Here is a 20,819-nt window from a genome sequence, read left to right on the forward strand (position 1 = left end):
TCAAACTGGATTATTTGCCTTTTCTGCTATTGCGTTGTAGAGGTTCTTTATATATTTAGGATATTAACCCCTTATCAGATAGATGGTTTGCAAATATTTTATCCCATTCTGTAGGTTGTCCATGCACTTCATTGATGGTCTTGTTTTTGTTTTTGTTTTTTGCTGTGCAGAAAACTTTTTAGTTTGATGTAGCCCCAGTTGTCTATTTTTTGCTTTGTTCCTTGGGGGGACTTTTCTTTGTTTTGGGATTATCCCATGTAATCCTCCCAATAACCTAATGAAGTAGTGCCACCATTGTCTCCACTTTTTCAGATGGAGAGGCAGAAACAAGGGCAGATAAGTGGCTTGTGCAAGGAGCTAGCAGCCAGCAGAGCTAGGCTGGAACTCGCCCTTCTGGCGCCAGTGCTCCGTCTCTTCTCCCTTACACACCACTGATCCTGGGACCTTGAAGTAGCTAGCACCACACTGACTGTGAGCTTACCTGCCCCATTCACACCACCACCATTACTCCAAAGAAAGGGAAAAAGAGGAGAGTTGTAATTTCTCTTAAACTCTCTCGTGGGCTTGTGAATGAGGAGTGCTGCTAAGGAAGTGATGTGAAGCTGCAGGATGCTAATGTCCCATGTTGGTCCTCAGGTACTGGAACTCCTTAAGCAACCTGGTGGCATCCTTGCTGAATTCCGTTCGTTCCATTGCCTCTCTGCTGCTGCTCCTCTTCCTCTTCATCATCATCTTCTCCCTCCTGGGGATGCAGCTCTTTGGAGGAAAGTTCAACTTTGATGAGATGCAGACCCGGAGGAGCACATTTGATAACTTTCCGCAGTCCCTCCTCACCGTGTTTCAGGTATGGACTTTTCTCTGCTGGGATCTGACCAGGAGGGGAGCCAAGCGGTGGAGGAGAGGGGAGAAGGACAGAAGAGCCCTGAGAAGGGGGTGAGAAGCTTCCCCCTTGCCCTGGGCAGCCAAAGCCAGCCTAGATGAGCCATGGAGGGCCCATGCCCAGGAGAGTTGGGGCCCAGCCCCTCATGAAATTCCACTGTTGGATGGACCATTGAATAAAAGATCGAATTGAGTGGTTTAAAAACTATCTCTTAGCCTTGGAACCCCCTGTATTCAAATAAATTCTATATGAAAGCCCAAAACATAAAGAGAAGCAGACTGCTCTTGCAGGGCTAGGGGGATGACGGAGAGCTGTCTCTCCTGCCCCACATGCTGGCCCCTAGAAAAGGCATAACTAGCCCATCAGATTCAGGATGTCATAGATTCTTTGGCTTGGGGCAAAGCTCAAGGAGCACTTATTTAAGTTTAAAAGTAGATGATTTACAATAAAAATGAATGATATGGGGATGTTGCCAGAATCTTAAAGATGGTACCCAAATCACTAAGTTTTGGGGGAAAACTGGAGTAGCATATTACTCTCTCAGTGAACAAATCCATGTTCATCAAGGGACCCTTGATGCCTTAACCCAAGGGTGGCTAATGATGCTGTCTTGTGCATGCATATGGAGAGCAGGATGTATTTTGATCAAGAAGCCCTTTCAGGCACTCCTCCAATAATGCTATGCCAGCAGCCATACACTCTGTCTGAGCATGACTTCAATAGCTCAGAGCCCCTGGAAGAGAGCTGGGGCCAGGAGGGAAAGAGGTGGAAAAGAGGCTTTAAAATTTTTGTTAACATAGTGGGGCAGGGCAGGGGAGTTTTGGGGTTTGCTGTTGGTCTAACGCTGTGTCCCTTATTGGTGGGAATGTGTCATTCAGATCCTGACCGGGGAGGACTGGAATTCGGTGATGTATGATGGGATCATGGCTTATGGCGGCCCCTCTTTTCCAGGGATGTTAGTCTGTATTTACTTCATCATCCTCTTCATCTGTGGAAATTGTATCCTTTGCTCCTGGCCACTGCCCCTGCTGCCCCACCGCCCCTCAGCCTGCAGCACCATGCCAAATAGGTGTGCCCAGCAGGTCCTGACTCGGGGCTGACAACCAAGGGTGCCTGTCCACAGAGCTTCCTAGCACATAGGGGGAAGGTGTGCTCTGGGGAGAAAGCATTTCCCGGCCCAGAACACCCTGGCTGGGGAAGTGGGTCTTGGTGGAAGCCTGGAGATGGGGCATAGGTAGGATGTAAGTTCACCTTCCCAAGCTGAGAGGTGTGTTCTCAGGTGATGGGTCTAGGTAAACAGTGCCCCCTGGTGTTGTGCACGTGCACCACTACATGGACTCCCCTGTAAAGGCACCTGAGTTGGGCTTCTGGCTGCCCTGGGCTATGGCGGCTGGAGGGAGGAAGCTTGGTTAAGGAGGACTGAGCCATTGTCCTTGACATGACCTTCATCGCCTGGGTAGGCTGCTATATAGGACTTTAGTCACAGGCAGAGCTGGGCAGGCCTCATCCAGCTGACCTGCGGGTTCTTGCTGAGCCAGGCTGTGGCCAGGTTTCAGGGTCTCTGGTGGCAGGTGCTCTACAGTTCCTGTCACAGCCTCATGGAGGCTGTCAGGGGGGTAGGAAAGTGGCAGCAGCTTTGGCCCAAGATTTGGGTTCAAATTGCAGCTTAATGTAGTGCAGAGAGCATGGGCCCCGATGCCGCTAGATAGGCTCCATGTTTTAGCCCACTGGGGACTTAGGGCCAAATGACAGTTCTTTACCTCAGCATCTGTAAAACGGGGTGATAAATAGTAGCACCTATGGCTTAACAGGTCATCGTGAGGTTTAATGTCTGCAGAGGTCCTGCCACAGTGCCGGGACCGAGGGCAGCCTTCCAGTGGACCCTTGGACAAGCCCTCCCATCCCTGGGCATGGACTGATGTGACTGTCGGGGTGCCCAGGGGGAACAGCAGAAGTAACAATGCTGAGACCCTCTCAGCTATACTTCCCTCCATTCTGCAGTTGTCTAACCCACAGTGTTTCCATTCAGGTGGGGGAGTGAGGGAACAAAAGCGTAAACGACTTGCTTTAATGAGGGGTTCCCGAGCTTTGGCCAGCCCCAGCTGTACCCTCCAAGGGTCTTTGCGTGCATGAGCTCACATTAAGAGAGGCCACAACCTCTGCGCCCAGTGATAATGAACCACTCTTAAGGGCATTCTGCGTTCTGCTGGAGACAGCACTGTTTATAATGTCAATTCCAGCCAGCCAGCTTAGTGGGGACACCAATAATGAAACCCAGCAATTAAAAAGCAAGGCCAGGATCCTGGCCTCCCCCTTTCCAACTCCAGCCCGCAAACTAGCCTTCTCTCAACCCCTTAGAAAATTCCAGGTAGTTGGTAGGACCACAGAAAGGGGTGGTGGGGGAACACCACTGGCCTGGGAATGCCTCCAAGTGAGTCACTGCTCATCGCTCTCTGTGGGGACTGCTACCTCTGCATGTCCTGCCCCCCCAGTCCCCTGTGCCCACCAAAAACCCTGAGGCCAAGCGTCATTTTCTTTAAGAATGGACACAAACAGATATCCTACTGAATGTGTTCTTGGCCATTGCTGTGGACAATCTGGCTGATGCTGAGAGCCTCACATCCGCTCAGAAGGAGGAAGAAGAAGAGAAGGAGAGGAAGAAGCTGGCCAGGTAACCTCAAAGCTCACCCAGGCTCCAGGACCCCCAAATCCTCGAATCCTGTTCCCACTGCTGGTAGAGGGTGGCTTGCCCTCCGGCCTCTGCCAGCCGGCCCTTTTAGAAAGGCTCCTTGCAGTAAGTTGGGCCTGTCTCCTGAGGCACAGACCATTGTGAATTACAGCCTCTGCAAAGGCGTCATGTCTCCTCACCTGTCTGAGATATTGAGGGATTCCGTTTGAGAAGGGAGGGCATGATAGGCAGTGGGGAGAGAGGAAGGCAGCCACTTGGTAGGGAAATACATTCCAGCTGAAAGGTTTCCTCCTCACTTTGTATCTCATCCTCAGTGTTAAGGAGGCAACACAGGGCCCAGGATTGCCTTCCACTGTCGCCTAGATGGAACTGTCATAGGCCATACACCCTCTGGGTACTGGGCAGAGCTCTCCAGGAACCAGTTCTGAATGAAGCCCAGAGCTGCCCGGTATAGATGGGGACTGGGGCAGCTGAGAAGCTGGGAGAAGCCAACTGAATGCCAGACACAGTGGTGGGCACCTGCATCTGGGCTGGCCCAGTGGCATTTGTGATTGGGCAGCTCATGCCATGTGTCCTGGGTGAGGGCAGGAGGAATAGGCCCGAGAAATGTGCTCCCACCAGCCCCCAACAGACCACAGGGCACATCCCTTCCTCACTGTCCCCTTCACTACAGTAACATCCCTCCGTTTTCCCTCCTGCTGACCGGCCAGGACTGCCAGCCCAGAAAAGAAGCAAGAGGTGGTAGAGAAGCCAGCAGTGGAGGAGACCAAGGAGGAGAAGATTGAGCTGAAGTCCATTACAGCTGATGGAGAGTCCCCACGCACCACCAAGGTGAGGGGCACCTCCTTCCGGGAGCTGGGAGGCCAGTGCTGCCACGGGAAGGAGGCCCAGCCTTCCTGCCAGACACCAGGCGAAGGAGGGAGGAGCACAGGGCCCTGTGGAGTAAAGCTGGGGATGGTGCAGCAGGAGAGCAAGGAACGTGAATAGAGGGCAGGTTGGTTGAATCCCAGCCTCCATGGATGTCATGAAGAATATGTGCAAAGAAACAAGGATATATTTTGGTGTCAGAAGCTCAGCCACTGACTACAGTGCAACTCCAAGCCTCCCAACAATGAGACTGAGACATATCTAACGGGCCTCTCCCTCCCTCTCCCCTTGCTGCCTAGATCAACATGGATGACCTCCAGCCCAATGAAAATGAGGATAAGAGTCCTTACCCCAACCCAGAAACTACAGGTACCAGCCCACACCTAACCCTAGGGTGGAGGGTGGGGGTGGAGATCCAAAGCCTAAAGCTATGTAGACGTCGGCACGTATCAGGGCCGATGGCTCCAGTTTCCCAGTACAAGGACCCTGTACACTGAACAGCTCCCATCTCTGTATGTACCAGCTATCTTCTGAGGAGAGCTCTGCCCCGATCTCCTCACCATAATCTAATATGGGATTAGATAAATCATGTTTGAGCAGAGCTTTGTGTCCTTTGGACACTGGATTCTATGTAATTTAACATTTTATTATATCCCATGTTGTAAAATCACTAACGTATATAATTTATTAGTGTGACATATGTTGCAGCATTATGCTGTAATGGATTCCATAATAACAACAGAAAGCCCAGGCCTGGCTCGCCCTCCCTCAGGACGCAGAGCTGAGTGCAGGCACAGCTGCCACCACAGATGTCCCACTTGTTGCTGTGCAAAATGCTTTCAGTTCTCTTACTGAAAAAAGGGCTCTTACCAACTCAGCCTCCTAGTCTTCTATCAGATACTAACTGGCAGTCTCCTTTGATATGGTTTTGATATAAGAGGTTGTTAGGCCTCCTTCCAGAATTCACTTCCATGCTTTGTGAAACTCCACAACCTGTGCACATCCAGGCCTTCCTGTCATCTAGAATTGCAGATACTGTCCCCAGCTCCAAGCCTGAAGTCACTCACACACTGTCAAAGGACTGCTGGCTTCACAGACATTCCCTTCTCTGTGTAGGAGACTACTTTTGGGTTGGTAACCACATTAGGTGGCTGAAAACCTTCCACATCCATGAGTAAAGCTGGTTTTCCTTGTGGCTTTCCCTCGCTGGTTCTCCGTGGGACTATCCGCAGGGAGGCTGACGGCCACCCTCTGTTCTCCTTGGGCAGCAGGGCCCCTCGAGGGCATTCCATCCTCACTCTGCACAGGGGAAAGGGGCTTTGGCTTCCTGGGGCTTGGTCAGAAAGAAGAGCAGGGAAAGTGTTTCCAAAGTCCAGGCACTAAACCTCCTGGAGTCTTCTGGGTGGAAGCTCTTAGAGTTTCAAAGACACGCCAGACATATTAACCAAGTGCAATGGGAGGATCATGTCTTGGTCCTAAATAAACAAACTTTAAAATGACATTTTTGAAATAACAGGGAAATTGGAGATGCACTGGAACTAATGATTTTAAGTAGTTTTTCTCATCTTGTTACAATAATATTACTGTGTAATATATTATTGTAGTTCTGTTTTATAAATGCTGCAGTCCAAATGTTTAGAAGTTTAAAATACTCCATAAAAAATGGGGGCAGGGAAGGTAAATGAAACAAGATCAGCAAACTATCAATAATTACTGCATGTTCATGTAAGTCCGGGGAAAGGAAATCCCAGGGCAAAATACCTCTAAAAACTGAAATCAATCAAAGGGAAAAATGAAGTTTAAAACCCATTCATTGCTTACAAATGGCAGTCCAGCACCTTCTCTCTCCTGCTCCAGAAGAAGCCAGCCAGCCAGCCCCTCCCCTTAACCTCTCAGGTTCACACATGCCCTTAGTTGCTCAGGTAGTGACCCACTGATATGGTGATGAACCTCTCTCCAACCCTGAGGTTACGCAAATGCACCAAAGCCCGGCGAGATAATCTGGAAATGTTACAATTTTACCCACAGGACACCCCTCCAGAAATCTCACTTTACAATCTACTCGGTTCCCTTCTTCCGCAATGGTCCCTGGATGAGAAAACTGGAGCACTGTGACCAGACTAATGACATAACAATAGCAGCAGCAATAAAATCATGACAATCCTCAAGCTGGAGGATTCAGCTAGGTTCAAAGTTTTATGCACATTAAGTCCATTGCCCGTGCATTCCATAGACAGGGCAGGAACTGAGGGTGCAATCATCACACGGCAGCTGCAGCCAGGGGGCACATTTAGGCCACAAGGACTGTAGGAGAAAATAACCTTACAAGCGATAAGGTACATGTTTTAATGACACCAGCATAGGCAAATCTTGTCCATCAGGTAGGATACATGCAAGAGAGTGGTCTTGTGATACAATGGCAGGAATGGAATCTCGTCCTGGTCTAGTGTACCAGAATGTCACCCCCCTCCCTGTGGGAGTTACATATGGGTTGATATATAGGACTACTGGAGGTACATGCACATGCACTGGCCATAAAGATAAAACAAAACTTCCCCGCAAGATGCTCTTACCGCCTGGACATTTTGGGTACCCTACCATGACCTCTGGAGGCCATTCAGCTGTTATTCCAGGAATACACATGAGGCTAGCTTCCAGGCCTTTCCTCCAAGGTGTCAGAGGGCCAGCCATCATTGGTCCATGTGTCGAAACGTCAAGGGCCAAGTCCATTCAACAGTGTCTCCAGGGCTTAATGCAGTAGGGGTTGGCAGCAGGATGTTGCTCTTCTGGCCATATCCTGGCTTCAATAACTCTTTTTGGTTTGGACGTACAATTGTATAGGAGAGGCAGCAAGGTGTGTGAGCATGTCCACAGGGTTCAAAGCTCCTTTACATGGCTTCTCATTCAAACGCTGCAGCACTGTACATAGGCAAACTGACAAACCCCATAGACTATTAGTGTCCAACTTTAGGCCAGATTTCAACAAACCATTGCATCTCTGTATCATGCCTGCCCCAGTAAGATTATATGGTATGTGAAATTTCCACTGTACTCTAATTGCTGCACCCATCCTTATAACACACGTCCAGTAAAGTGGGTGCCTTGATCGCTCTCCTTCACCTGTGGCCGGCCATAGGCTGCAAAGAGACGCTCCAGGCCCCTCTTGGTGGTTTGCTGATCTGCACGATGTGCAGGAAAAGCAACCAATAGTCCAGCAGCTGCATCCACACAAGCCATGGCATGCTGATATCCTTCTGATATGGACAGAGGCCCAATATAGTCCATTTGCCACCTGACAAGGGGTACTGGTCCCATGTTGCTGCGGGACTTGGTGTAAGTCCCTCTTAGAGCCCACAAGGCACTCCTTCCAGGCTTTGCTGACTTCTTCAAAGGTCAATGGCAAGCCCCACCCACAGGCTACAGCCCACATTGTCTTTTGCCCCGCGTGCAACAAACACTGATCTAGCCACTGGGCCACATCAGAGGCAGGCTTTCCTTCTTGCCAACACACCTGGACCAATGTGTCTGCTTCATCATTCCCTGGGGATGCCAAAGGCAAATGGCCAGTCACATGATATGCGGTAACAGTCTTAGTCTTACTAGAGGCCCATAGGTCTTGCCACAGCTCTTGCCCTCAAAGGGGCCAGTGACCAACCATCCAGTTGGCATGCCACCATGTCAGCAGCCACAGGGTCAAGCCCCAATAGATGGCCCAGCTGTCAGTGCAGACAGCTATGGGGGAGAGCTCCTGGGTGATCACAAGCCATACTGCCTGCAACTCAGCCCATTGGCTGCTCTTCCCTCTCCATCCTCCATCCATATTGTCTCAGTCTTTGGGTGGTTAAGCCACAGCCCTCCACATCGGGAGCTGCCCACGACTGGAGCCGTCTGTGTACCAAGCATCCTCAGGTATAGGGGCTTTTCCCTCCTGATAAGGCATCTCGGCTACCAAGGGCTGAAAATCAAGTTCTTCATACTTTCCACTGCTAAAGGTCACTGGCCCCAATAAGTGCTGGAGGTCTCCACTTAAGGAGCTAGTAGAGTAGGTGCTGCACTGCTGTAAATATGTGCCCCATTTGGCCAGTGTAGGTGTCTGTGCCATGCCACTCTGTGGCCTTTGGGTCCAGTCTCACACCCACCCCACGATGGGATAGGTGGTTATTACTTTGGTTGGAACTGTTCTGGCAATGGGCTCCATAGCCAGCAAGGCATGGTGCACAGCAGCCAGTTGCTTCTCTATCAGGGTGTACTGGATCTCTGCTCCTTTCCATATTTGTGACCAGAATCCAATAGGTTGGCACGTCTGTTCAAGCTGCTGCCAAGGACCCCATCCATAACCATCTTCAGTTACATGAACATCCAGTTCACAGGGCCTTGATGGGTCCATTACATTCAAGGCCTGTATGGCCTTGACTACTGGCTTGGCAGCAGTAAAAGCAGCTGCACATGTCTCATCCCAGTCCCGCCTGATGCCCTTTTGTACCAACCAGTATAAGGGCTTCAGAATTTGTGCCAAGTACAGGATAAACACTCTCCAGTAGCCCAAAAGACCCAAACTCTTGTAACACAGCCACAGTGGTAGGGGTGGGGAAGGCCTCGACCTTGTCTATAACTGCTTCAGGAACAACTTTAGTTTTACCCGACCAGACAACCCCCACGAAAACCAGGTCCCTGAATCTTCACAGCCCATTCTTTCTCCTGTAGATGGTGCAGCAGTCTAGGAACTGCCCCTTCTATATCTGAAAGAGAATAAGACGTGAGCATAGTATCATCAATGTAGCGACACAACTGCACTATTTGCGGTTTCCTCCATGTGGCCAAGTCCTGGGCCTCAGGTCCATGATAGAAGGTGGGACTGTGGAGGTATCCCTGTGGAAGGCCAGTGAATGCCCACTGCCAGCCTTCCCACATGAAGGCAAACTGTTCCTGGCTTTCCTGTGCTATGTCAATTGAGAAGAAAGCATTAGCAAGGTCTACTACATAATGATACATTCCCAGCTCATGGCTAAGGGTGTCCAGAATGTCTGCTATAGAGGGCATGGCAGCATGCAAAGGGGATGTGACTTTATTTAATTCTCTGTAGTCCACAGTCATATGCCAGGAGCCATCTGGCTTTCTCACTGGCCACACTGGGGAATTAAAAGAACTGTGAGTGGGCTTTATGATGCCACCTTCGCCAACTCCTGTAGAGTTTCTCCAATTTCCTTGTGCTCCCCAGGCAATTTATACCACTTAGTATTTGTCACCCACCGAGGTACAGGCAGAGCCACAGGTGGGTGCTTAGCATGTCCCCTCAGAATTGCCTTTACCACACGTATCCTCAGTCTGAACTCACCTGCAGTGGTCTGTAACCACAAGCCCTGCAGGATATCTATCCCCAAAATATATTCAGGGATGGGAGAAATGTACACAGTATACTCCTCTGGGGGTAAACGCCCTATCCCCAATGGGATTTGGGCTTTCTTCACTCTAATTGCCTTAGAGATAGCCATCTATCACAGCAGGGGGTCCCAGGAAAACGCTCAGGGTTGCCATGAATCAGAGAACACTCAGCTCCTGTGTCCACCAGCGCCAGGATATGTTGTACATTCACAGGGGACCAATGAATTGCTAATTCTACATGGGGTCTCCAATCCCCACCCTGTCCCCCAAGGTGGGGACTTTGACCACCCCCCTCAGTCGAACTGCGGTGCCCAATCATCCTGTGGGGTGAGGGCCCAGGTGAATGAATCCTGAGTACTGTCTCCCAGGAAGTTTTGCAGGGACACAGGCCTGGCATGAGGCCTTGACTCTGGTTTCCGTGTCCCGGACCTCAGCGGCTGGAACTGCTAGTCTGGCTTTAATTGGTGCCACAGTTCTAACAAGATTCTATTGGGCTGCCCATCAAGTTTGTCTTTCACTACCCCAGCCTTTATGAAATCAACCCATATCTGGGTTCTCGAGACCTTCACGGGGCCTTTTGCACTTCTTCTTTCTGTTGGCCTCTGCCTCTACCGGATGCTCATGTCCACCAGCTCATCCTGGGTATAGGGGCGGAGAATGGAGTGCTACACAACCTGGGGAGGGGGCTGCTCCTCCCCCTGAGGAGCCCACGGTTGTTTCATTTTTATTTTCTTAACTACAGCTGGGTGGGCCTTTAAAACAGAAGAAGATGGTACCTCCGGAGGTGGCCTGCATAGCAGATAACGCCAATGGGCCCGCCTCCTCCTCTTCTCCCTCGGGCTCCTCCCCCAACGGCTCCTCCTCCACCATTTCCAGGGCTGAAGGCACCTCTCTTCCCCAGCTCCCCCATGGCCTCCTGCAACGCAGCTTTTCCTGCCATCTCCCCCCTAACAGCTTCTAGGAGCATGACCTGCCTTTTCAGTAACTGTCTCTTTTCTTTAACAGCATTCCATAGGTTGTCGCCCAGCTCCTCCAAGCGATGAAGTGTGTCTCTCTCCCACCCAAGTCCCTCTCTTTCCTCACTAACCCTCTCAATAATCCTCTCTTTCTCCTGTATACTATTTTCCACTATCTTGATGAAAACAGACCCTACAATGCCAGCCGCTACACGATCCCCTAAGGTCTCCAAGCAGTCCTCCAACTTACGGAGGGCTGATTCAGCTTCCCCAGTTCTGGGGAAGGCCCCACCCCTCTAGAAAGGTACTTTACCCTAGACCAGTTTCCCACTAGGGGTTCCCAACTTGGCAGCCCCACAGCTGGGGGAACAGTAACAGGTGAAGCGGCACTCTCTGCACTGCATCCACTGGGGACTCCCCACCATCCACAGAAGCAGCCCTCCCAAAGGTTGCACCCATTATGACAGATTTTGGGTTCAGAGGCACCCTGCTGACTGCCACCAGGTGTAAGTCTGGTGAGAGGAAATCTTGGGGCAAAATACCTCTAAAAACCGAAATCAGTTAAAGGGAGAAATAAAGTTTAAAACCCATTTATTGCTTACAAACTGCAGTCCAGCACCATCTCTCCCCTGCTCTGGAAGAAGCAAGCCAGCAAGCCAGCCCCGCCCCTTAACCTCTCAGGTTCAGACACGCCCTCCGTTGCCCAGGTAATTACCCACAGACATGGAGATGAACTCTCCACCCCTGAGGATATGCAAATACACCAAAGCCAGGCGAGATAATCTGGAAGTGTTACAATTTTATCCACAGTTCACCACACAAGTCCCTCCACTTGTAAGCATATTTTTTAAGTTTAGAAAGACAGTAATAAAGCAAGCCCCTCTGGACCCTGAGCGGAGCGCACCCCAAGCCAGCTCTCCAAGGCAGCCGCCCTAGACTCATCCCTGTGAGCCAGATTCCAAGGTGTGCGCACACGCAGGCACTGTGGTCGACCCAGCGCTGCTCATTCCGCCTGCAGTGGAACAGGCACCCCTGCGACAATGATCTCAAATCCCATTCCTCTAAATATACTCTTGACTTTGCCCTTTGTTGCTCTAATGAAGTCAAGAAAAGCAGGTGGAAGGAGAAAAACACTAGTGGGACACTGTCCCGGGACTGGCCACATGGAAATGTCTGTTTATCTGGCTCTGGGGACTCCTGGAAGGGCTTTGCTGTTACGCTGAAAAGCAACCCACACTCCCGCTGTAGCCATTCACTGTGTCCTTGCCCCAAGTATGCAGCCCCTTCTCTCACCTGCTCCAGACCCACGCCTTCCCTCTCTTGGTCCCACATGCCTTCTGCCTCTGTGCTGATGTCTCTGGTCCAAAGATCATTGCAGCTGTCCTGCCTCAGCCCAGCCCCACCATACAGGCCTTTAAAGCCATCCCCAGGGCTCCCACTTTGGTTCCCATTCTCTCACCCAAGGACAGCCTCCCCTTAAAGCTGGTGGCTCTGCACGCCCCTCCTCCAAGGTCAAATCTCCTCTGCCTCCCAGCTGCTCCTGCCTGCCTGTGCAGTCAGTCCCCAGCCACTAACACCAGGTGCACACAAGTCCCCAAAGGCTCCTCCCAGGGTCACTTGGCCTATGGCCTCTTCCTTGTCAATCCCTCATCCTGCTTCTTTCCTCTGAGCCGTGATGGGTAAAGATCTCCTTCAGCATTCTTCCCAACCACCGTCCTTCCTCCCAGGCCTGCTGTGCCAACTACACGCAGACCGCCTTGGGCGGCAGCACATGAACATCATGCCTGCTTCACTGCCTGCCCCCCACCCACTTTCTGCCCCTACCCGTCCTTGGCCTTCACACCCTCTCCAGGCTACTCCCGGGTGCACTCCAGCCTGCCCTCCGCAGCTGAGACCCTGCTTCGCGCAGCTGGCACTCTGCCCCATATGGCCGGGACCCTGCCCTCGCATGAACAGCAGAGGAAGGACCCCTTCTAATTCCCACCAGTGGCACACCAGCCAGACTGGCCCAGAAAGTCTTCCCTCTCACTTTCATCTCCAAAGCTTGACAGTTGATCTTAGCCTCCACAAAATTTCAGAACTATCTACTCACCCAGGTAGAAAAGCATTATGCCAAGATCGATGTACTTAATTGATCCATTTATTTGAGTTGACATACAGACGTTAAGAGTCATTGAGAACTTAAAATTAACAAAATCACATGAAAAAGCAGAGCGCAGCACCACTGCTGTGGGGTGGCTTGGGCTCCTGCTTGCAGCTCGAGGAGACAGAGTTGTAGTGGCTCCGGAGGCTCCGTGACAGGTGGTCTGCACTGGGCTTTGAGTTTGGGGAATAGAAGGGGAGAGAAGTTATTTCAGGACCATGCTATTGTCATAGTCACAGAGCTGGAGCAAGCCTCGGAGATACTCGCTTAAGTGCTTATAAAGCACCTGCCTTGTGCCAGGCACTGGAGAAGACACCAGGGACATGCAAGACAAAAGGCCACTGCTCTCCTGGAGTTTACAATTCAGTGGGAGACAATGAGCAAGAAAACAGAAGAGCCCCAAGGTGCCGTCAGGCAGCCATCAGCACCGTAAAGACAAGGAAACCCAGGACTGTGTTAGTTACTGGGCTGGGGGCGCTGGGGCGGGACTGTGTTAGTTACTGGGCGGAGCCAGGCCAGGGCAGGACTGCGTTAGTTACTGGGTGGGGCCAGGGCTGACTGTGTTAGTTACTGGGCGGGGCAGGGCAGGGCAGGACTGTGTTAGTTACTGGGCTGACAGGGGGACGTGTTAGTTTCTGGGAGGGTCAGGACCAGGGCGGGACTGTGTTAGTTACTCGGCGGGGTGGGGGACTGTGTCAGTTACTGGGTGGGGCAGGCTCGGCCGGGACTGTATTAGTTACTGGGCGGGGCAGGGCAGGGCAGGACTGTGTTAGTTACTGGGGGGAGGCGGGGCCAGGGCGTGACTATGTTAGTTACTGGGCAGGGCGGGGTGGGGGAGAGGTTAGAGGGTGGGAGGAGGACTGTTAATTCCTGGGCAAGGAGTTAGTTACTAGGTGGGGCAGGGCCTGGGGGGGACAGTGTTAGTTCCTGGGTGGGGCGGGGCCTGGGTGGGACTATGTTAGTTACTGGGCGGGACTGGCGGCAGTTACTGGGTGGGGTGGGTCCAGGGTGGGACTGTTGGTTTCTGTTAGTTACTGGGAGGGGTGGGGCGGGGCAGGACTGTGTTAGTTACTGGGTGGGGGGGGGCCAGGGTGGGACTGTTGGTTTCTGTTACTGGGCGGGGTGGGGCAGGGCGGGACTATGTTAGTTACTGGTTGGGGTGGGGCCAGGGCGCGACTCTGTTAGTTACTGGGTGGGCAGGGTGGCGGGTGCTGTGTTAGTTACTGGGCGGGTTGGGGCTGGGCGGGACTATATTAGTTACTGGGCGGGGGTGTGGGGTGGGGGTGGGGGAGCTGTGTTAGTTACTGGGCGGGTTGGGGCGGGGCAGGACTGTGTTAATTCCTGGGGAAGGCGAGACTGTGTTAGTTACTGGGTGGGGCAGGGCCAGGCCCCTGTGGCTGTGTGGGCTGTAAAGGCCTTTTTGAGGATGTCATTTGGTCTGAAACCTAAATGAACCAAGAAACTACATGTACAGAAATCAGAGGGAAGGGTTCCTAGGCAGAGGGTCTGGCAAGGGCAGAGTCACTTGTCTGGAGGGATCCGAGGAGGCCAGTGTGTGTGCAGCAGAGGAGGAAGGAGGTGATGGCCGGGAGATGGGGATGGGCCAGAACAAGCGCACAGGCCCTCAACGGCTGCTTGAGGGGTTGGGATCTATCCGATGCGGTGAGGTTCTCGGACAGTGGAAAACAGGATTCCATGTCCATCTTAGCTTCTGAGAGACTGACTCTGGCTGCCCTGTGGAAAGAGGGCAGCAGGTGGTCAAGAGCAGAGCTGGGCTCAGTGAGGATGCCAGCTCGGTGATCCAGGCGAGAGATGCTGGCAGCCTGGCCGGGACCATGGTACTGGAGATGCAGAGCGATAGCAGCTCCAGCAGGGCCAGCTGGACTGACCAGAGGCTTAGAAGCTGAGGGAGAATGAGGAACGAAGGGGGACAAGGCTTTGGGGCTGAAAGGGATGACAGCTGATGCAGAAAGTGCACCCTCCCTTCCCGGGACCCTCCCTACGTGTCTCCATTGGATGCTTGGCCCTGCCCGTCTTGCATCACCTTTTAGCTTCTAGTAACCTGTGAGGCCCTGCTAAAAACTCTAAGCCCCTTGAAGGCAAGAACCACAGTTTTGTGGTCAGTGCACTGTAGGCACTAGATGTTAAAAATAATGTTTGTATTTTAATGGGCCATGAGCAAAATCACACAGGTGGAAATGAGCGTCCAAAGGGGAGATGGTAGGATCACCAGAGACACAGTGGTCCTACTGAGTGCTGGAACCTGCCATCTGGAAAGCAGGAACAACTCCAAAGTGGGCAGTACCTTGCTTATCACACTTTTCCAAACCTACAGGAGTGGATATGAGAATATAATGAGCCCACGGGACTCTGCATTAGGGAGCGGGGGTCTTGGAGGTTCAGTTGTCAACTGCAAAACTAATTTCACCTGACGTTTCCTAACCTGTCAACCCCTCTCCTTCTGTGTAATACATGCAAAACATAACAGACTGCCAACTTTCTGTCCCTTTACAAATGTGAGTTTATCCTTCAGAAGTGTTTTCTTAAACATTAATTCTGAAGCTCAGCTCCTGTGTCCAAATGGACCAACCAACTTGCATCTCCCCAGGAATGGAAATCAATGTGGAAGTTCAGACACTTTGAGGAAGTGATTGCAGATGAAAGAGCTTGCAAAATTCTCCACTAGGAACTTAGAAATCACACAGGTAGTAAATATACTTTTCTATAAACACAAATGATTCAAATGAGCATTAAATTACCTGTTACAAATTTATCACAAATTGGTATTGGGTCATTTACAGCAAAACTGAATGAAAAGAACAGCTAGGCAGGAATTTAAGATCCTTCTCAGTTAAATTTCATTTATATATGTCATGATTTAGGCCAACTCTGCTTTTTCTTATTTGCATTAATACGAGACTTGACTTTTCTTTTACATACCAATGTTTGGTTAAAAAGCTTCAGCCATTGGCTGGTACACAATTTTTCATTTTGTGCCTCTCCTCTGCTGAAAATATTAACTGCCTTGCTGGTCAGCTCTAATTACTCTAGGGGAAGAGTCTGATGACGCCTGTATTCTGCTTGTCTTCCAGAAAAGCCTTGGGTCCTTAACACTTACTGTTTGATAATCACTTTCTATGCCAGGCATTTTTTTTTTTCTCTGCACCACCTGCCTTCACTTTAACCAGAAGAGCAAGCATGCAGAGGCATGGCAGGTCCATAAGATGAACTTCCCATAACTTCTTTCCAACCTGCTTAGTCTCCACCTGACCCTCTTCTTTTGCAAAATCCTCTTCCTTACAAAGCAAATGCTGGTGTGGAAATCCCGTCATCATCAAGAACTAAGGGCTATTGTGTGCCAAGCATGGCTTCTCTCATCAGGGTTTTCAGAAAGAGACAGAACAGATACATTTCAAATCAAGCATCAGAGGGATTCTTTCCTAAGTGCCAAGCAAATGCAGGAGATGGAAGATGCTGCTGGAATTCAGAAGAGGGTCATTCTCTAGAGTCCAGGTACTCAGGAAAGTCAGGCAGCTGATGCTGCAAGGTGGGTCCCAGGAGCTCTGCAGAAAGGGAGAGCTGGGCAGTCACACAGGGGCGGTGCAGGACGGAAGGAGAGCACACAGCAGGTGGACTCCTTGCCAGGCTGCTGCGACAAAATACCGTGAACTGGGGGGCTTAGAACAACAAAGACTTGTTCTCCCACAGTTCTGCAGCCTAGTCCTTGGAAATCAAGGTGGTGACAGGGCCGTGCTCCCTCTAAAGGTTCCAGAGAGAATCTCTCCTCCTTGCCTCTTCCTTGGCATTCCTTGGCTTTTAGCTGCATCCCTCCAGTCTCTGCCTCTGTCCTCATTTAGCTCCCCCTTCCCCCCCACAGGTCCCTCTCTCCTTATAAGAAAAGCAGTCCTTGGATTTAGGGCCATGCTAGCCCGGTATGAGTTCATCATACCTGATTACATCTGCAAAGATGGAATGTCTAAAAGGAGGTCGCATTCTGAGGCTCCAGTGGGCATGAATTTTGTGGGGACACTATTCAGCCCACTCCAGTGAGCATTCGCAAAACAGTTTGATGTGAGTAAAAAGTGTCAGGGCGTAAAAGCAGGCAAAAAGCAGACCGAGGAAGACACTAAGCACTAACGTACAGGCTGTCTCTTCCATGGGTAGAGACAGTAATGAGAGAAGCTACCATGCGCGAGGCACCATTCTGAGGTACGTGTGTGCCATCATCCCTTCTTACCAATGGGGAACTGAGGCACAGAGAGACTAAATAAAATGCCCACAGCCAAAAAGAAACAGAGACAAGATTTGGATCAAGACAATGGCTGGAGAGTCCATCCTTTTCACTCCCATTCCCCTTCTAGACATTTTTTAACACATTTGACCAAATAGGATATGCAGCAGTTTCCTTCTAGACAGTGGGAATGCAGCAAAGGCACAGGCTGCTGGCCTGCAGGCCATGTTAAATGTGGCCACAGACCAGGAGAACAAAGGGGCTTCTTGCATTGTGTCAGCATCTGCGCCTTTAAAGAAGGGCCCGTTGAGGTCGGCATTATTGCCCCGTCACCCAATCAGCATGTGATTCTTACATACTTTCAGGAATGGGGAGAGTGTTGACTTTAAACTCCTGGAACGTCCACAGATGAATTTGTTGGCAAGGAACCCACAAGTCAATCCAGCCATGCCTTCCCCTACCTGCAGTCTAGATGGATGAGCACACCCAGCCATGCCCCAGGCTTGCCTGGTCACCGTGCTGCTGCTTTACAACCAGGATGACCAACCCTCCCAGTTTGCACGAAACTGAGGGGTTTCCTGGGATGTGGGAATTTAAGGTTAAAAGCCAGGACAATCCTGGGCAAACCAGGCTGAATTGGTCACCCTACTTACAACGCTGCTTATCATGTGCTTTTCTGCCTGAAAAGTCTGTAACAAAGATGAACTCCAGCAGCCCACAGGGACAGAGCTGAGTGTCCGTTGGTACCCTTTGTTTTCAGAGATACAACTGACATCTTGATTTCTGTCAGTAGGAAAGTATCTGCAAGTAGGCAGCAGGTGGTAAAACAAGTGGGAGTGGTGGAGTTATTTAAAATGGTGCTGTTTTTCTTACAGGAGAAGAGGATGAGGAGGAGCCCGAAATGCCTGTGGGCCCCCGCCCACGACCACTTTCTGAGCTGCACCTTAAGGAGAAGGCAGTGCCCATGCCAGAAGCCAGTGCATTTTTCATCTTTAGCCCCAGCAACAGGTGTGCAAGCATGGCAGGAAGCAGAGCTCTGCTCCCTCACTGCTGCAAGCCCACCTCAGGAGGGAGCCTGGAATTCTCCCAGGGCCCCACAACTTGTGTAAGCAGACCCTGATTAGCGAAAAGAGTCCTAGATTCTGAATCAAAAAACCTGTATTTGTTTTTCTCCCCATTTTTCAAAATGTGTAAACTCTGTTTCTATTCTTTTGGTGATTACCTTTGGTAATTTACTAAGTCTGTTTAAATGAACAAAGTCTAAAATTAAACAATATCCTAAACATCCTGCTGCAGAATAGGAGCTTAGACTAACAGCTTTTAGCCTCTCCTACCTTATAGTTATTATTGATTAGCATTTTAATCTGGACCTTTATTTTTAACCCCAAGTTAGACATTACTATCATTTTCGTTATTATTCTGTAGAAAGTGTGTATCAAGAGTTACACAGAAATTACCATTTTATTTGTTCACCATTTTTTCAGGCATCTTAGTCCATCCTTCTGAAATCATTTTCTTTCTTCCTATAGCACATTTCAGAGGTTCCTTTAATTCCTTTATGGTAAATTTATTTGGCCTCTATTTACCTGTAACTGTTTTCATTTCTTATTCTTGAAAGATAGTTTTGCTTTGTATACAATTTTAGGTGGACAGGTTTTGTCCTCAGCATGTTAAATGTATTGTCCCACTGTAAACTCAGTCATTCCTGCCATCATTCCTTTGTGGGCAGTCTGCCCCTTATCTCTTAACTATTTTTAATGTTTTCTGCTGTCTTTGTTGTTGTGCAGACTTACTTCCATGGGTCTAGACATAGATTCCTTTCCATTTATCCCACTTGGAATATGTTATACTTCCTAAGTCTATAAATTTATATCTTTCTTCAGTTCTTAAGTGACCTTAAACATTAAATAAGAAATGCTAATTCTTGAAAAGAACCCATAATCTCTTTACATGCTGCCTCTCTTTCAGTCTCCTTTTTCCTCTAGCACTCTGATTAGACATGTATTGGACTTTCTTATCTTTTCTTCCCTGTCTCTTAATGTGTCTTGTGTACTTTCATCTCCTTATCTCTCCTTTGGCATTCTGGATAATTTCTTCAGATGTATCTTCTAATTTCTTAATTCTCTCTCCAACTTCATCTATGTTACTGTTTAAACCTGTTTTTATATCAACTGCTATATTTTTTCATTTCAGACAGTTCCATTTGTTGCTTGATTTTCCATATCCATCTGTCTATATCTAACAGTTTCCTGTTGATTCATCACTCTTTGTGATCAAGCCCTTTATCTTCTTAAACATTTCAAATGTAGCCGTTTCACATTCTGTATCTTATATTTCCAATATGCTAATCTTTGGGTCTCAGCAAATTGTGTTTCTTCTGATTTCCCATCTTAGTGACTTGTCTTTCTATGTGCTTAATGATCTTTGAATGTAATTTCAATACTTCATCTTAGTTGGTGAGATTCCTGTGGACCTAAATTATGACTGGGAAGCTTTCACATGCCCATAAGGATGTTGTCTCAGCTGAAGAGTCCCAGGTTTATCCACCCACCTAAAGACTGCCTTGAGATGTGGTTTCCACCTATCACTACCACTGCTGGCACCTGCCCTCAGGCAGTCTGCCCTTCCTGGTTACCTCTCACACAGACCTAGTTCAGTGGATTTGTCTGTTTGAAGGGGATGATCATTGCAGACCTCTCCTAATGCTCAGGAAACTGGAATTGTCTCAAAGAGTTTTCCTTTTCAGAATTTGGTGCTTCTGCAGTAGCAGGGTCTCTCAGAGCATTTTGTCAACTATAGTGGCAGGAAGAGAGGTCTTGAGGTCTGGTTTCCAGCCCTGGTCCCCAACACCACCATCACCCCGAACTCTACAATCTATTTCTGGGCAAGCCTCTCCTTCACAGGTTTCAGTGGTTTTATAAAATGAAGATGACAGTAATACCCATATCCCCTTCCTAAGCTGTCATGATGAGATAGCATGTAAGACACCCTTGGCATTCAAGGATCCAGCATTTGTGGTGCTGTCAAGGAGTGCCCAGAGGCCTATGTGTACAGCTCTTTGTAATTGTGCCACTGAAAGCTCTTATACAGGAGCAAATCATCCTAGACAGAGCATAGGTTTAGCCCACCTCTCAAGTACACATCTCTGGTGGCTCTGTTGTTCACTGTACATAAGAATATGAAGTAGATCTTATAAGGTAATCTTGTTTATTGATGGGGGAAAAGAAGTCCCCAAAAGAAAGCCAGTTGTTAATGTCACAGCAGTATTTGAAAATGTAGATTCCCAAAGGTCTCAGACATAATCCTCCAAAATGTCAAAAGTTTTCTGTCTGTGAAAGTACTTTAGAACTTGAAGTTCTGTGCAGACGTGCCCATGGCCAGTGGCAGAAGGGGACATGGTTGTAGCTGCTCCCAGAGGTAGGCCTCCGGGCTCAGGACCCACTCCCAAGCCAGCAGCACCTTTTCCAAGCTAAGAGCAGGAGCTGCTCCATGGCCTCTCCTTTTCTGACACTTCTCTCCTCTCCCCGCACCCCGTGCAGGTTCCGCCTCCAGTGCCACCGCATTGTCAATGACACGATCTTCACCAACCTGATCCTCTTCTTCATTCTGCTCAGCAGCATCTCCCTGGCTGCTGAGGACCCTGTCCAGCACACCTCCTTCAGGAACCATGT

General features: G+C 49.8%; 1 protein-coding gene across 27 annotated transcripts in view; it reads left to right on the top strand.

Annotated features, from left to right (window-relative positions):
• Nucleotides 1-20,819, top strand: part of CACNA1C (calcium voltage-gated channel subunit alpha1 C) — a 654,724-nt gene that overhangs the window by 537,811 nt on the left and 96,094 nt on the right. For all 27 annotated transcript variants that reach the window (XM_037014885.2, XM_037014891.2, XM_037014892.2 and 24 more), the window contains exons 14-20: nt 637-844; nt 1,759-1,879; nt 3,437-3,551; nt 4,280-4,400; nt 4,736-4,805; nt 18,024-18,156; nt 20,688-20,817. In XM_037014885.2, coding sequence (XP_036870780.1) covers nt 637-844; nt 1,759-1,879; nt 3,437-3,551; nt 4,280-4,400; nt 4,736-4,805; nt 18,024-18,156; nt 20,688-20,817 — 898 coding nt within the window. The remainder of the gene's footprint in view (nt 1-636; nt 845-1,758; nt 1,880-3,436; nt 3,552-4,279; nt 4,401-4,735; nt 4,806-18,023; nt 18,157-20,687; nt 20,818-20,819) is intronic.

Source organism: Manis javanica, chromosome 15 (genome assembly GCF_040802235.1).
Source record: "Manis javanica isolate MJ-LG chromosome 15, MJ_LKY, whole genome shotgun sequence".
Classification (NCBI taxonomy): domain Eukaryota; kingdom Metazoa; phylum Chordata; class Mammalia; order Pholidota; family Manidae; genus Manis; species Manis javanica.